Source organism: Mirounga angustirostris, unplaced genomic scaffold (assembly GCF_029215605.1).
Source record: "Mirounga angustirostris isolate CCGP_5_RB_7025 unplaced genomic scaffold, mMirAng1.0.hap1 SCAF_3, whole genome shotgun sequence".
In the NCBI taxonomy this organism is placed as follows: domain Eukaryota; kingdom Metazoa; phylum Chordata; class Mammalia; order Carnivora; family Phocidae; genus Mirounga; species Mirounga angustirostris.
The window spans coordinates 107369373-107386808 of NW_026991711.1; the positions used below are offsets into that span (position 1 = coordinate 107369373).

At 35.6% G+C, this 17436-nt stretch overlaps 1 protein-coding gene across 1 annotated transcript in view; it reads right to left on the bottom strand.

Moving 5' to 3' along the window:
* The window catches only part of LRP1B (LDL receptor related protein 1B), a 1839752-nt gene that overhangs the window by 33735 nt on the left and 1788581 nt on the right, over positions 1-17436 (bottom strand). The window contains exons 85-86 of the mRNA XM_045868938.3: positions 6880-7054; positions 2639-2743 (exon numbers count right to left, since the gene is read on the bottom strand). Of these exons, the coding sequence (XP_045724894.2) occupies positions 2639-2743; positions 6880-7054 (280 nt within the window). The remainder of the gene's footprint in view (positions 1-2638; positions 2744-6879; positions 7055-17436) is intronic.

The window sequence follows — 17436 nt, forward strand, 5'->3', positions numbered from 1 at the left end:
CCTCAAATCTCTTTGGCTATTTGTTCCTTTTGGGATCCTATGCAATCCTCCAACTTCGGCCTAAATAGGATTCTAATTTACCTTTTCAGTTTTGTGTCTTCACAGCCCTCCCCCTCCCAACTACAGTCACCCTTCATCCTAGCTGTATGCATCCACTCACAGTTCCTCAAATAGGCCATTAAGTCTCACATCCATGTCTTTGCTTATGTTACTCTTTCTTTTCAGAATGCTCTTCCTGACCTCCCTGAACTTCATGAACTACACAAACCAAGAAAAATTGTCTTTTCTATAAAGCTTCCATTTCCATTCTGAACAAATCACTTGCCCTGTTAAGACTCCCCTGCCGTCTCTTTTTTCCTGTGTTCACACCTACATCATTATAGGTTAATTAGTTGTTCATGAATTTTTCACCCCATTAATTAATGAGCTCCTTGATGCTGGGAGTTAAATTTCATCCATATTCACTTGTCTAGGACTTAGCATACTTTCAGGGTCTATAAATATTTGCTGAATGGCTGCAGTAACTTAGGGTGGAGCCAGGTTCAAATAGAACTGAAGAGTCTCCTCTGTCTTCACTTGCACAAGGTACAAACCTGAGTGTGAACTGAATCAATGCCTTAACAGATCAGTTTATATACATTTTGTAGACTAATATTTAAAGTGGTATTTTTGTATGTAGTTTATGTAGGAATATTGGTTTGACATATTCAAATATCTTCCAGGAAAAAAAAAATAAAGAATGCCATTTTTTTTTCCTATGTAATTACTTTAATCACTTCCCATATTATTTTGGACAATTATCTAAAGAATGACATTTTCTTGAATAACAATATAGATCATTAGTGAACAAAACTGTAGAGTTTTGATAATGAAACATGTGAATTTCAATACAATTGTGCTTAAAGACCATTCATAAGTACACTGTGACACCACCCTGGGGCTGTTATCAGGTGCCAATCATGGCCTCTGTTTATGACATTGGGTATTATGGGGGATGTCACATATGATCCATCTCTAAAGTTCAAATGCAAAGTGCAAAAATTACTTCCATTGTGATGGATAGTTACCCCAAAGGTGGTCCCTGAAATTTCTCAGAGGAAATGAGTTTATTTGTTATGGACAAATCGAATCAGGAAAGAAAGATTTAAACTATTAGGAAACCAAATTTTTACCATGTACCTATTTCATCTGTAAAGAAATCTTTCTGGTTAAAGTAAGAGTGTTCTCAGTAAAAATCTGGGAAACATAATAATGCATTATTTCATCAGCACTTGAAATGAAAAGTCAGTTACTAAATAAAAGCCACTATTCCATATACAGTATAAACTACAGCAATAGCCTAAAAACACCTGCTTCTGTACTTCTTTTATTAAAAGCCACTATTCTTGCAAATGTATTTTTATTGGACAGTTCCATGAGCTTTTTTATTCCCTCCATTATATTTCTAGACACTCTCACTGACTGTGTTGCATACACTTGTCGGTGAGCGAAGCAAAGGTTAAGTGTGTGTGACACAGATGAGCCCCGAGATTAAGTTTACACTGTGAAATGCATGTGGATGTTCATGATTTAAACCAATGAACTGTGGCCTGAAATGATGTCACACGAAGCGCAGTGGTAAGTGGAAGGTTAAACCTACTTGCATCTCGGCTCATTAAACGCAGTTAAAGTGCAAATCCCCTCATTCTGACAGTAGTGATCACAAGGGTTCTCTTTCTGGTCACAGCGCTGACTTTTAAACCCCACAGAGCATCTGCAGAATTTCAGTAAAATACAGCTAAATAAAGCGTCTGACTTTTTTTTTTCTAAATACGTTTCAAATTTATTTCATACAGAGATAGTAACATATGAATATCACTTCGTCAGGTATGCTCATTTCTCTCTCATTCACACTCATCACATGCTACTCTGACAAGACGGGGACACAACGTGGAAATGGATCCTATGTGGACGTCATCCTTCTAGTCAAACAGTGATAAAAGAAAACTCAAAATAGAAACCACGTAAGTGGAATGGCTTTATTTCAAGTTGTCCATTCTGGACAGAGGGGAAAACATTAAATTCTAGATTTTCTCACGAGCAGAGAATCTCCAGTACTTTCCAAATGTTTAGAAACCCAGATTCAAGTTAATGAATTCCAAAGGAGATGGGGGCTTAATAGGCTTACATAATACCACACTCTAAACCTGATACAGACATCAAATAGCATTATACATTTGAAAAGATCCCACAAGGTCTTTTGAGAGGAATGGATGTAAGTACCAAGTGTTCGTAAATATGATTATGCCTGGGTTTCCCATATCTGAATACGGTCAATGAAATTAGAGTAATTCTCCCTGGCATTTCCAAGTTCAAAGATCTGTGAATGTCTTTAATGGGTATGATGCTAAGAATTAAATGAGCTCTTCCTTATGAAATCACTAGCACACTGATGAGGGAGGAGATTCTGTAGCATATGAGCCACTGAGGGACAATACTTGATCAGAGGTGTCCATGAAACATTCATTTAAAATGTATTACCCCACCCCCCGCCCCGAGATAAAATGTATTACCCCAAGAAGGGAGAACAATGGAGGAGGGATTCCATGTCCATACGAAGTCATGCCACAAAATGCCCACTGCATTGTGCAATACTCACAGACACACAGGTACATTTGTCTCAGGGTCCAGTTGGCACGTGCCACCATTATAGCAGTAGCCATCACATAACTGACAGCTAGAGGCAATCTTTCCATTAGTGCAGCTGCAGCAACAAAGAAGAAAGAAAGCTCATTGTCACTGGCATCATTATTGTTGCAAGTGGACATAAACTCTGCAGATGAGAAGATTCATCATAGAGGAACAATGGAGTGCCTGGCTAAAAGTAAGTTTTCAGAAAGACAGACTTCCTGGAGGCAAAGATTTTTTTTTTTTTTTTTTAACAAAATGATGACAGACAAATGTTTTCTTTTGGTGGTTTTCAAATTTTCAACCCATTTACTTAATATAAAATTTTAATATAGCTATATATGTATATATATATATGTGAAAAAATATGCTCTAATGTCTGTCACTTACACTGCAGGGAAACATTAGCATCAGGATCTTATTCCCTTTTCATACAACCAGGGCTTGGTGAGATCAGTGTGAATTATAAAACACATGGTCAAATATTCTGGAAGAAAATGCTTCAGCTATTTCTTGTAAACTGGAAAATCTGGTCCAAAAAAACTGTTATGAGTTTTAGATTCCAGGTTTTGTAAGAAAGTATAGGAATATCTGGCAGTCTTTTTATCCCACTGCTTCTCTTTGATTATGTACTGTAATTAATGTCATTTTTTTTTTTTTTTTGACTTTAACACTTAAAAAAATCATGGGAAGTTCACTGCAAAAATAAACAGTAGTGTTATCCGAACAATATGTAGTCTGGCAACAAGGTAATGAGGTAGGCTTTCTCATGGAAAACTTATGGAAACAATTCTAATTTATAACACATTACATGTCTGAGATAAGAATAAACACTATGGCTACTGCTGCATGGAAAAAAACAAGCATAACAATAATAGGAAAAATACAGCAATTTCTTATTTGCCGTGCTATATTTTGATATAAATAAATACTCTTAGATTGGATATTGAAAATTGTTGGGGGAACAGACAAAAGTGCATCGACATTCTAAACTATCAAGAGATCTCTTGTATGAGAAGTAGGTTGACAGAATAATACAAGCCTTGGCCCAAATCAGAATTACAACAGATCATACCACTATTCTGATTATGAGGTCATGTTGGCACTAGGTGTTATGAAGCAATCAGTGGTGTCACAAGCTTGACACATAAATCAGGTTGCAATATCATTGATCACTTTGATCCTCTCCATGATGGATTCTATTGTGTTACATCCATCAAAAGATAATTCCCAATGATCGGTTAGATGCCTGAAATGATCAGTTGGTGATCCTGATTAATTTATTCTGTGCATATTTATTTCAGCTCCTGTAGGTGGTAAGCCTGCTGGAAATACAACAAAAGGCTTATCATTTTTCCAGGTGTTTAATTTAAAGATATTTTTTAAAAGCCTTGATATTAAAATCGCATTTCTTTTCAAGATGAACAGAAGTAATGAGTCAACTATGTACTGGCTGGAGATATATGAATGTAGAACCAACATGGAAAAGGAAGCAGTAGTTTAAAGTTTCCAAGATTTAACAGACAATGCCTTAAATCTAGAGGTATCTGAATATGGATGCAAAGTGAGACAAGTATACATTTAGCGGTATTGGTGTTTGATCTGTTAAATGGATCTGGGAGACTTTTCCTTGCCCTCCATCCCAGCCTCCCTGAAAATCAAAGAGCAGCAAGTTATGGTTTCTTGTTCTATCAAAAAGACAACGTCAAAGAGAAAAAAATAGCTCATTATACATTAAGGTATTTCCTACAAAATACACCAAATATCAGCTTTTAAAAGAGAAAAAAAGTTCTAAGTATTGGCTGCTTTTAACACTTGCTTTCAAGAGTTATAAAAGATGTTGCCTCTTTCTCCTTCTAAAGGTTTTGTTTGAATTCTAAATTGAAGACAGACATTTGTATATATTTCAAATGTGAAATACAAATTGCTCAAATCATTATAATGCATCAAAGAGTTCAGCTCACATTTTAATGCCGGTTTTCATCATAATTTCATTTCTTAGGGGCATATCTCTCTCTCTCTCTCACACACACACACACACACACACACACACACAGTTTGTGATGTATCACTTTCCACAAGTTAATTACCAGTTGTCCCGTTCGCACTAAGAAATCCTATAACAACTGACATTGCAAAGGTATTACTTAGGCTATTCCAAATTATGATCAAGTCACTCTTCATCAATATTTACTCAGATTTCCACAAAAGAGAAAAATATACAATTACCTCCATTTTTAAAGATTAAATTTACTGTACTTGACAGAGTATCTATTCTAGTTGACAGCTCATAGACTATGCATTAGAAACACACCTGACTATTTGGAATCACACGTATACGTGAAGGCTTGAATTTTCCTATTTATGTAAAAGATTTACTGTAACTCAGTCATGGTTGTTTTAGTACCAGTTATTTACCTATGGGACAGAAATTCTACTATCACTGTGAACGTCATTTAATGCTAAGATGGAAAGTACCATAGACATGAAGACAAACTTGTCTAACAAGTTTCAGAATACCCAGAGTCTTGTTTGTATTGTCATGCTCATATGTTATATAGTCTATTTGATCAAGGATTATACTATTTTTAAGCTTCCACTATCTACTCCTTTGTTAGCAACTGTTATCTATCTATCTGACATATTATTTTTCAAAAAGGATCTTTTAAGAGTCAAGAACTACAATGTTGGGATCTTCATGGCCTACTAGGGTTATGAGGTTCTGGTGTTTCTAGGATGCTGAAGCCAGTTTTCTCTGTAGCAGGCAGTCCTGAGAGCCCAAAGAGTCTCGCCCTTCTTTCTTCATCTGGAACTTCCCCTTGTAATGAAAACATGGTGTGTGTCTCTGCATGAGCTTTTCCAAGGTAAACTGGGAAGGAAATTGCAGTTTATAGCCTGTCTTAGATGATAGTCTATTATTTCCTGTGTGAATGGAATGGAGTCGTAAGCAAGAGACTACAGTGCATTTCTGATATGGTGCACTGGACGGAGAGAAAAATATATGTTCACTCACGGAAACAAAGTTCTGTCTTGATCATATTTCGTCACAAAGAACTGATAAGCTTAATGAGCAGACATGATTTTGGTCATTTACATGAAAATGCATTTGCTTTTATATACTTATCAAAGGCACATATTTATAATTAGTCATATTTTCAATTACTTTACTTAAAAAATAATGTACTTTCAAGTGACCCAATTTGAGGGTTTGAGTGTCTGTCATTCATAATGACAACACAAATCATACTCAGAGTAAATTCTAAAATGAGAGTAGTAAATAAAAAAGAAAAAACTGTTGATGCTGTCTGTAATAAAATTTTATTGGGCCCTCTTTGGGAGAGAACATAACTCAGGGCTGGTACCCTCACAGAGCTGTCTCAGTGGAAGCCATTGGCATGAGCACTTGACAGCATGCTTTTCTACCTCATATTCTCATTTATTATACTCCTAAGCAAGGAGTCCAGTGCTTTATAAGCCCTTCTTTTGAAAGGTTGTTAAAAGAAGTTCAGAGTGAGGACTGAACTCTAACCTCAGTGGCATAAACTTGTTTCACGACAGAAACCAAACGGCGTTACCCTTTAGCTGCAATGCTCTGTTTTCCAGTCACTTGATCTTAAAGCCAAAGGGCCAGAGGCAACGTAACCAAAGTCTAACTTGGACGTTTTTATTGTAGTTGCCTCCTAGGACACATGATTCCTTCTCCTCATTTTGGACCATTGTGCTTAAAATCAGATAAAAACACAAAGATTAAAATGTATTTCCATTAGACAGGTCTTTTGCTCCTCCCCCACAACAGAAAAGTAAACACTCACTGTCAATGATAATGATGAAACATTTAAAAGCCTGGGCTATTCAAATTTAGGAATATTACAAATAGCTTTTTGAAGGTATGTTTCATTTCACTATTTCTTACTTACTATTAGGAATATTCTACATAGGGAATGATCTGACCACATCATTACATGACTATATGATAAATTTTCATGTTCCCCAATTGCACATAATAGGTGTTGAATAAGTTCATTTAATTGAAATGAACTGAATTTCATCTACAACCAAAAAGAGAAAAGCAAACAAACAAACAAGGATGCACTGGTCACTGTATAGAATCTTAGGACAAAAATAATTTACATTATCTTCACGTTTATTGATGAACTGCTAGATCCTTTTGGGCTCGAAAGCTTTTATAAATTAAGCTGGGTGTCCACTTACTTGCAAAATATATCTTCACTGTCTTTATTTATAATGCAGTGCCCCCCATGGCACCTTATACATTTGTCAACCTCACATTTTGGACCTTCATAGCGTGTTGGACAGACACATTCAACACTTCCGTCATCCCCAACAGTACAGGATTCAGAATTCACACAGTAGTGGTGACACACATCTAGGAAGAACGCACAACAGAGAAAAAGAAATTATACTTCAGGATGTCTTTCTTCAGTCACAATACATGTTACCATTTCATTTAATATTTAAAGATGGTGAATCGTTAAGCAAATATAAAAATAAGTAAATTAATTAAAACATCTAAACATTTAAAAAGAGCCAATCGATAAGTAGATTAATTTACAAAATCAGCTTGTAATTACATGTAACTAGAATTCTTTAATAATGCTATTGATTCCTCTTTTTGCCAGTCAGGCATCATCTCATATGCTAAAAAAGATAAGTTATATTGATATAATGCTAGCTGAGGAAGTCTTTTCGTTCTGAATTTTAAAGTTTAAGTTAACCAGATTCCTTAGTTTCCTTTTCATGGGCAATATTGCTATTATTCTGATATGAGCAGAAATACTCCAGATTTCTTTGGATATCATTTATTGTTTCCTCTCCTTGCACTGTTTTCATCCAGAGGACAGGGTAGTATGTAGTGAGTGGAGGACTCCTACCTCTGCATCAGCCCTTTGTGGTACAAAGAAGCTTTCCTCTACACAGAGCAGAACAGGCCCGCTATTTCTGAACACCTGGACAGTTGAGCAAACAAGGAGATGTGCCTCTCATGGAACACCAAGAGAGAAGTGAACTGGGAAACTGATCCGTCATGGGTAGGAAGTGAACAGAAGTCTACGCTACTGTTCCCCCTTCTAGGTGAGAGCCTAACATCCCAGTCAGAGGGAAAACCTCCATGTGGTGTGAGTCTTTTGTTTGGGAAGATGTTTCTTATTGAACATTATAAACAATTTTCTCAACTACAGAAGATTTCCTCAAATATTTCTATACCTCTTGAATGGGAATAATAAAACAAAGACCATGTAATAATACAATAACCACACTATCTTTATAATTAGACATTCTGATTCAGTCTTTTGAAAAGCAGACAAGTATATGTGTTTGTATATCAACATACTATAATTTATCATATTCAAAATATTGAAATTCATAATACAATAATCTTAAGCAAAAGAACTGATTAGATCAGTATCAGATTTTGTGTTTAGAAGCTGCAATTTCCTTTTAGCTAACTAATTATGAAGCAATGTTAAATGAGATTAGCTGAGATAAAAATCTCAACTTATAAACTTTAACCTGCTGTAAGACAGTTATAGCAGGTGAGGAAAATTAAAACATAATTTATAATTCTCATATTTGTATATTTATCTAGCCCTTTATTAAATCAGACAGAAATTAAATTTATTGACAGGCTTGCTTCATATTTATGGAAATTTATTTCAAGCATTCTTATGCTTGCTCTTGCATTATGCCAAGTACCCTCATTGAGATTCAGTGCTTCAGTCTATTAGCATGGTTTTGGCTATATTTAAGAAAAGTAGCACTTTCAAAAGGTGAGAGACTTGAAGATCTGAAAACTAATGCAGTGTTAGCAGCTATCCATGATGGTGTCTGTCTGCAGTTGCCCCAGGCTTGGTGGTTAGAGAGTACACATTACAGATGCTGTTTTATTTATGAAGAATGTATGATCAGCTGCCTATATGAGCTTCTCTCCTATTCAGTGCAGAAATCTCTAGAGAACAACTCTCATTAGTTCAGGAGCTCAGTACCTTTTACTGACAAAGTGCTCTTTTCCTATTGCCTCCCAATTACTTTAAATGTCATCCTCTGATCCTGGTCCAGTTGTCTGATGGGGCATAGAAATTGGCTTATGTATCCTTCCAGGATCTTCATAGTATGTCCTCATCTATAGTGGATAACTCATCAAAATCATGTAGGTGACTTATTTGCAAATGTAAATTCCAGTGCTCATCCCTGTCACCACTGCCCACTCATGCCTAGATTCTAATTCATAAATCTGAAATGGGGCCCAGGTGATTTACATGGGACTGGTTGAGGAACTAGAATTTGGGAACTGGAGAATGTAAGAAATGATGACCCGGAAACACATTTTACTGAATAACATAGGGACTACATTGTTCAATAGTTGTCAAAGGATTTGATTTAACTAAAATAGCTCCTTTCTTCCTTCCTTCTTTCCTTCTTTTCTTTCTTTCTTTTCTTTCTTTCTTTCTTTCTTTCTTTCTTTCTTTCTTTCTTTCTTTCTTTCTTTCTTTCTCTCTCTTCTCTCTTTCTTTTTTTTTTGAGAGAGAAAGTGCATGTGAGCAGGGGTGGGGGAGGCAGAGGGAGAGGGACAGAATCTTAAGTAGGCTCCATGTCCACTACAGAGCCAGATATGGGGCTCAATCTCATGACCCTGAGATCATGACCTGAGCCTCAATCAAGAGCTGACAACTAACTGAGCCACCCAAGCACCCCTAAAATAACTTATTTCTTAACTAACTGTGGGCCTCAATTAAAATGCAATTTTTAATCCAAAATTTTGGACCATTTTATTTTTATAACCACATCACTGAGAAGACCTGAGAAACTGGAAAAAATTGGGTTTATGATTGCCCTATAACACACTGTAGCAAGGAATAGTTCTCATTTGCCTAAAGTGCTAAAGGGTAAAGTTAAATACTCACCTACAGTATACTAACTATAAGTAATTTTGGTGCATGAAATAAATCTGCTTTAGACTATGATTAAAAAGATGTGAGAATATATACAACTTATTGGTGTTCAAAGAAATACAAATTAGGGGTGCCTGGGTGGCTCAGTCGGTTAAGCGTCTGACATCGGCTCAGGTCATGATCTCCGGGTCCTGGTATTGGGTCCCCCATTGGGCTCTGCACCAGCGGGAAATCTGCTTCTCCCTTTCCCTCCACTCATGCTTGATCTCTCTCTTTCAAATAAATGAATAAAATCTTAAAAAAAGGAAATGCAAATTAACACCACAAAGAAATACCATTGCATTTCCACCTAATTGACAGCAAATAACAAAAACTCTCATACACTGCTAGTAGAAATACAAATTGGTTCAACTGATTTGGAAAACAATTGACAGTATCTACTCTATTTGAACATACCCACACTTTATGACCTAGCATTTCCACTCTTAATATATATCCAAGAGGAAAGCATGCATATGTGTACAAAAATATGTATGTAATATGCACAGCAACCAATGCATAGAAATAGCCCCGAACTAAAAATAATCCAAATGTTCATTGCAAGAAGAAAGGATAAACTGTGGTTCATTCACACAAAGAAATATACATACAAATATATGTATATATACACAAACATTGATATCATAAATAAATAAAAAATGTGGGGCCCCTGGGTGGCTCAGTCGTTAAGCGTCTGCCTTCGGCTCAGGTCATGATCCCAGGGTCTTGGATTCGAGCCCCACACTGAGTTCCCTGCTTGGCCAGGGGCCTGCTTCTCCCTCTCCCACTCCGCCTGCTTGTGTTCCCTCTCTAGCTGTCTCTCTCTCTCTCTCTGTCAAATAAATAAAATAAAATCTTTAAAATAAATAAATAATGAAAGAAGTACAGCTAATAAGTAACAACATGGATGAATCTCACAAAAGTAATGAGAAAAAAAGCTGGACACAAAAATATATATACTATTTTTTTTTATTTATATAAAGTTCAAAAGGCAAAAGTAATCTAGGGTTTTAGAAGTTAAAAAGGACTTATCTTTGGGGAAAAGGGAAGGGATAGTGAGAAAGACCATCAAGGAACATCGGAGGTACCAATAATATTTATTCTTGACCTGGATGTTGGTTTACCTGGTGATAATTTATTGAACTGTAAACTTGTGATTTTAAACTTTCCTATTTATATTATGTTTCAATAAAAAGATTTTCTAACCTAATGGCAAATAAACTACAATTACAATATTTTAGAAATTCTAGTTAATTTGCTAACTAGGTTAAATAGGTTTTCTCTTTATAGACACTTCTATTAAAAGGAATTCATGTCTACTTTTTATGCTTTAAAGAAAATTCTCTACCCTTTAATGCTTTCAATATTTTTTCCTAGCATGTCAGATGCACATTATTTAATGCAGTTGATTGGCCTCACGGTATAAAAGTGGAATCCAAAGAATGTAAAAGAAATGTTTGCTTAAGATGAAATTGTGAAATAAGCAGATATTAGAATTTGCACTTTAATAAATAATTCTAAATTGCATGCTGTTAAGCCATGCCACTCTTTCCTTCTAAAAAAGGCAGAAATCATTTTAGACTCAGAATGCTTTCTCTACAGATATTCAAATGGAAGACATTTCATTTTCCCCAGTTCATATGCTTCACACTTGATGCTATGTTGAAATTCAGGCATAGAGAGTTGCTCACTATACTCCGACCCTGTGAGGGTTGCTTCCCAGTGTCTTTCTTCGAAAATGTTCTGATGATCTCCCACTATTAGGCTTCGGATATGGAGTATGTAGAAGTTGCTTGACTTATGTATGTTCAGCTGGATTGTTTTCTGCACCCCTATTAGGATTTTAGGGCCCAACACTTTGTATGCATAGTCTCTCTCTCCCTCTCTCTCTTTCTCTTTGTCTCTCTCCCTCTCTGTTTGTCTCTCTCTGTCTTCAAGACTTCCCTATTTACTCAATTCTCACTCCAAGATTCCTGAACGCAAGAGAAAGTAACCTTATTTAATAGGAGACTTTGTCATCTGCTATTTAAACTACCACATAAGTGGAGTGCCTGGGTGGCTCAGTTGGTTAAGCGTCTGCCTTCTGCTCAGGTCATGATCTCAGGGTCCTGAGATTGAGTCCCGCATCAGGCTCCCTGCTGAGCAGGGGATCTGCTTCTTCCTCTCCCTCTGCCTCTCCCCCTGACTGTACTCTCTCTCTCTCTCAAATAAATAAATAAAATCTTTAAAAGAAATAAACTACCAGGTAAGCATTGAATACTTGTAAATTGGAAAGCAAAATAATTCCTTCAAGTGTTCTCTGTTATTTCTATTTTAATCATGACACATATCATGAAAAAAATTTGGTACATCTGATGGTGCTATTTCTAAAATGGACGATTCAACCAAAGTTCACATTCGCTGCAATTGTCTCAGTATCAGGACAACAATGTGCAGTAAGTCACTGGAGAGCAACCTAACTTTTCTCTCATTCAATTCTCAGCTCTAATCCACTTTGAATTATAAGCATCTAGGTAAAACTTGTATAAATATATGCAATATTTTTACCAGTGTCATCTCTCTATATACTCCCAAATAATTACTACACATTCATATTTAAATTCTAAGTCTCTCTTCAGCTGTTTATCTAATAAAAAGAATACTTCATTAGCACTTCCAAATCCAGCAGAAATTTAGCAAAGAATGAAGAAGAATGGTATATGAGAAGGCTCCTTTGGTATGTAAGTGCTCACTTTGGTTCTAAGGATTCCACCGTGACCTAATAAGCTCTGAGATAAACAGAAAAGTTTAGCACTCACTGAAAGAACACTTTTCTTATCCCAGAATGCTAAAAAATAGTTACCACATACAGCTTACCACTTTAAGCACCAAAAAAGCTTTAAAACCATTTTGAAGGTAATCTTTCTGTAAGATAGATATCCATTTTCTTAAGTAAAATATATATATTTTTTAAAGATCTTATTTTTAGGTAATCTCTGTACCCAACATGGGACTCAAACTTGCAACCCTGAAATCAAGAGTCACATGCTCTACCAACTGAGCCAGCCAGGCACCCCATAAATACCAATATTTTTAATCGCTCCTGTAACACTATGATTCTTAATTATTTCTAAGAACTTACCTTTGCAGAAGTTTTATAGCCTTCTGCTTTTTGTGTTTTCATTTTCATCTTTGACTAAGTGACAGGTTACTGAAAAAAAAAAAACTTAATAATCCCTCCCAAAGAAAACAGAGTTAGGGATGTTGGTGGTTGGTTAACACCAAAGTGTGTAGCAAAGGGATTGTCTTCTAATTTCTGACACAGACACAGACACAGAGACACCAGACACACACCCCAATTACCTGTTTTCCCCAAAATTTTAAATTTGGCTTAATAGTTATTGGAATTGAAATAAAGTAAAAAAAAATGTGGCACACTAAAAGAAGACAAGTTAAAAGAAAACATAAGTGATAGGACATTCTTTGTTAGAGGGCATTACATGGGGAAGGGACTGAATGTCGAAGATGAAGGAGTTTAGCCAGATCAACCAGTAAGCGTTCAGAAAAAACAGTTTGAATTTATGGAAAGGAAAGCTGGTAAAACAATATGGTTGGTACTGTTTTGAACAATTTGAGTAATTTAACCATGACAATAAAATGGAAGGGTGGATCTATAATTGATTATTTGCTGAGGAACATGCATCTGCCTAATTATATCCTGGGAGCTGTAGGAAGAGGACAGAAATATGAGAAAGGCCACCAGCTCTCAGAGAGCTGACAACCCAATTGAAAGTTTAAGACAAGAAGGAAAAAGAACCAGAACTGATCTGAAAAATATCCACCGTGGCAAGAGCCTACAAATATTACTACCAACAAAATCTTCCTTCTTATGAAACATTCCACCCCCTAAGTTTTAAGCATTTTATTGACCTGAATGGCATGACAATTGAGATGTTCCACATACAATAAGAAGGAGCAATAATGAAATGTAATTAATCTGTGCTAAGAAACTAGAGATTACCATGAAATTATGTAATAACACTTTATATTCACAATATAAAAATTGTTATAACCTCTGTGCAGTAATTACACTAAGAACTGCATAGTTGCACTAAACACAATCATGTAATCTAAAGGACAACGATGGATATATAATTACAGAGTATTCATATGGTAATTAGGTGAATAGTAACTGGAGAATAAGTGAATGGCTATTTTCTGCAACAGAAATAAAATAATTTTCAAGGGATGCCATCATTGTACTCTGTCTTTCTCTCTTTCTCTATCTTTCCTTTTCAAGCAACCAGAAATATAAGGAAATACTTCTTCCTTTAATCTTTTTTAGAGAATTTTAATAGGCTCCACAAAAATATGGGTTGTATGGGTATATATACAGGTTTATGAATATTCATGGAGAGCCAGATGTCTATAAAATCTCTAGCTGCATTTAACTTCTTTCCCAAATATTTCTTTCTATTGAAAAGTAATTGCCAATACTATTTAGCTATTAACTCATATTTGCAACTGGGCTATTCACATTTTAATAGTTAGTGAAGTGTGAAATTTATTTAAAGAGAATAAAACCAAACTAAAATAATACCACCTAAGCAGGAGCTGAAGATATTCAGTAAGAATCTTTAATGAGTCTTTAATGGGTAATACAGATGGTCATATAGGGGAGACTAAATTATACAATTACATGTATATATACCAATTGTTCTACTTCACTAAATTTTGACCTGGTTTAAAAAAAAAAAAAGTTATGTGAATTCGCTTTAAGATTCATGATTTTTTTTTTTAAGATTTTATTTATTTATTTGAGACAGAGAATGAGATAGAGCATGAGAGGGTCAGAGGGAGAAGTAGACTCCCTGCCGAGCAGGGAGCCCGATGTGGGACTTGATCCCGGGACTACAGGATCATGACCTGAGCCGAAGGCAGTCGCTTAACCAACTGAGCCACCCAGGCGCCCTAAGATTCATGATTTAAGTAAGCATTTGGTAATTTAGAACTACACACAACCACACAACCAACCAGAAGTAGGACTGTATTACTTTCACAAAGAAGATGAGGTAGAATTATCCACAGTGCATATCCCCAGGCATTCTAGAACTCAGCTCCAGTCTCAGTGCAATTCATACTCCACCTTCACTGATATTTAATTGTGTCCCAGGAGCAGTAGGTTCTATGAATTTTACTAATATCCTCCCTACAGGGAGGTTTATGGCAGCTTCCATGAAGGTATAAAATGTGGAAGACAGCCAATGATGGTATTTTATAAACTTTTGATGAATACTCATGCTAAGGTGACATAATAAGGAAAAGAAAGAAACAAAATCATTGGCTAGAATATGAAGGATTTGGAGGTTAAATTCAGTTCTTACTCTGCCTAACAATGTGACCTTCTCTGAGTTACTTGACTAATTTATCCAATATACCCATTGATCATCTTTGAACAGAGGCAGTATTACTAAACATGCCTAAGATTATCTCACCAGGCCTTCCTCCCCCACCTATCCTCAACAGTGCCCTTTATATCATCAAGACCAACTAGGGCCTGTTTTAAGTAAAATGATGAAAATGATGATGATGATGATAATGATGATGATGATGACGATAAATATTCGATTTTAGCTGTCTTCTTCATGTCGGGCTCATTTGTTGGTTATAGTCTCATGCATTATATGGCATTATTCTCATTTTATGGATGAGTAAACTGAGGCACAAGGAGGTTAAGCACTTTGCCAAAGATAACACAGCAGTAAGTGGAAGAACAGAAATTCAAACTCAAATAACCCTAACTCTAGAGAATAAACTCTTACTTTTCTTATTTAACAAGTCATACATTTGTTCAAAAAAACCCCAAACCAAGCCAAACAAAATAAACCTCTACAAAGTAATTTTAAATATCTTTGGTGTTCTCTTTTTTTTAATGTGTATCTAAAACTGAATGCACCCCCATCTACGAAGATACCTGAGGGTCTCACCACCAGCCAGAATGTTAAATGGCCCTGTCGCTCAGGAGCAGCAGGCCCAGGCGATCTTACTTGGATGCCACCACAGTCTGCAATATCAGAGCTCAGGAGCTCAAGCTGGACTCCCACACCCCACACCTCATCCACACGTTCACATTTCACATGTCATTCTCAGTCTCCCATCCCAACCGAAATTGGATATTTGCCTCTCTAGCCACAGATAATTGGTTTACAGCCCTGGATTCTCTTATTAGAAGGAAACTGCTAACTATCCATGGCAATCTCTTCATTATCAAGCAGGATCAACTCTGGGTCCCTCCATACAAATAAGAAACCAAAACAACAGCCAAGAAATGACAAAGTGAGGCATGTCTGGAGTGTTATCATTTACCGACATCTAATTTAGGATGAAAACATTTAGGAGGATTCTGGAAAAGCTCTAAGATTCTTAAATATGTTGACAGGAGTGATTGTGGCCTTTCCTTCCCTGGAGTCAGTTTTTCATCTTGCATGGTTTAGGAGGCAGAAGAGATAAAGTAACTTGTATAAATTTGCTTAGAATTTTATGATTGTTTTCTTTGAAGGCTTATATAAGGAAATGGGAAAACAGAAATAAGAAATATTAAAATTATTCTTTTTCACAGTCCTCAAATGTTTTATACAATCCAAGATATTTTAATAATTAAACTTATTGCATAGTCCTAAATATATCTTCCAATTTCAGAGCTGAGTTTAATAAAGTAGGCAAACATTGAATCCAGGTATGCCAATTAAATAGTCACTGGGGAAAAAATGTGTGCAAAACTCTGATTAGAGCTGATAAATTTTCATCAGGAAAGCGTGTCTAAGAAAATTAGCATTTTCTAATTTATTACTAAAAATAGAAATATATCCCAAATATTTCTATAGAGAACACTGAAAAATTTAAAATAATGAAATCCATTTGGAGCAAATTCTAAAATTTAGAAGGCCAAGTTATCAAAGCGTTTATTTAAATGCGACATGTGGGGTGAGATTTTGAAAGTACCAGCATTAAATCTCTGACAGATTTATCTTTCAAAATGTGCATTAGAATGATAGCATCAATCATTTTAGTAATAGTCAAAAATTAACTCATAAAACTATCATGGCAATATTTTTTCAAATATCATATCAAATATCAAATAACATATCATATATCATATCAAATATCAAATAACAAATATTTGTTTATAAATCATGTTCTGGGTTGAGTGTCCTCTATTTTTAAAGCAATCCAGCCATAAAAGGTTTTAGCAAGTAATTATTTCTGGGTTGAGTGTTCTTCTATTTTTAAAGGAATACAGCTATAAAAGGTTTTAGCAAGTAACTATTTATAAAGTGGTAGAGAGTCACTTGAGACTTGAAAGTGAGCTGACTTGCAGATGACAGCTAAATATGGTTTTATAAGATGAGGCTAACTGAAAACCAAATAAGTGAATAAGCAGAAGATGGCTTAAAAAACAATGAGAATGAAGTGGGCTCATACAAGGTGGTACCTTTCTGACCATAAACAAGTCATCTGCCATATTTAGTCCCTAATTTCTGTCAGGGCATGGAGTATATATTAAGGTTTACTTAATTTCAACCTACCAAAATTTGCCAACATCTACAGTGTTAATAATATCGGGTTAATATTGCTCATGCCCTCAGAATGCCCATACTTTGATAGAACTCTCAAGGCTAACAAGGTTGAAAAAAAAAAAATCAAGATCAATAAAAAATTTTAGATAATCAGAACATGGAAGTATTTTATTTATTTGTTTATTTTTAAAGATTTTATTTATTTATTTGAGAGAGAGAGAGCGAGAGAGAACATGAGTGGGGGTGGGGGTGAGGACAGGGAGAAG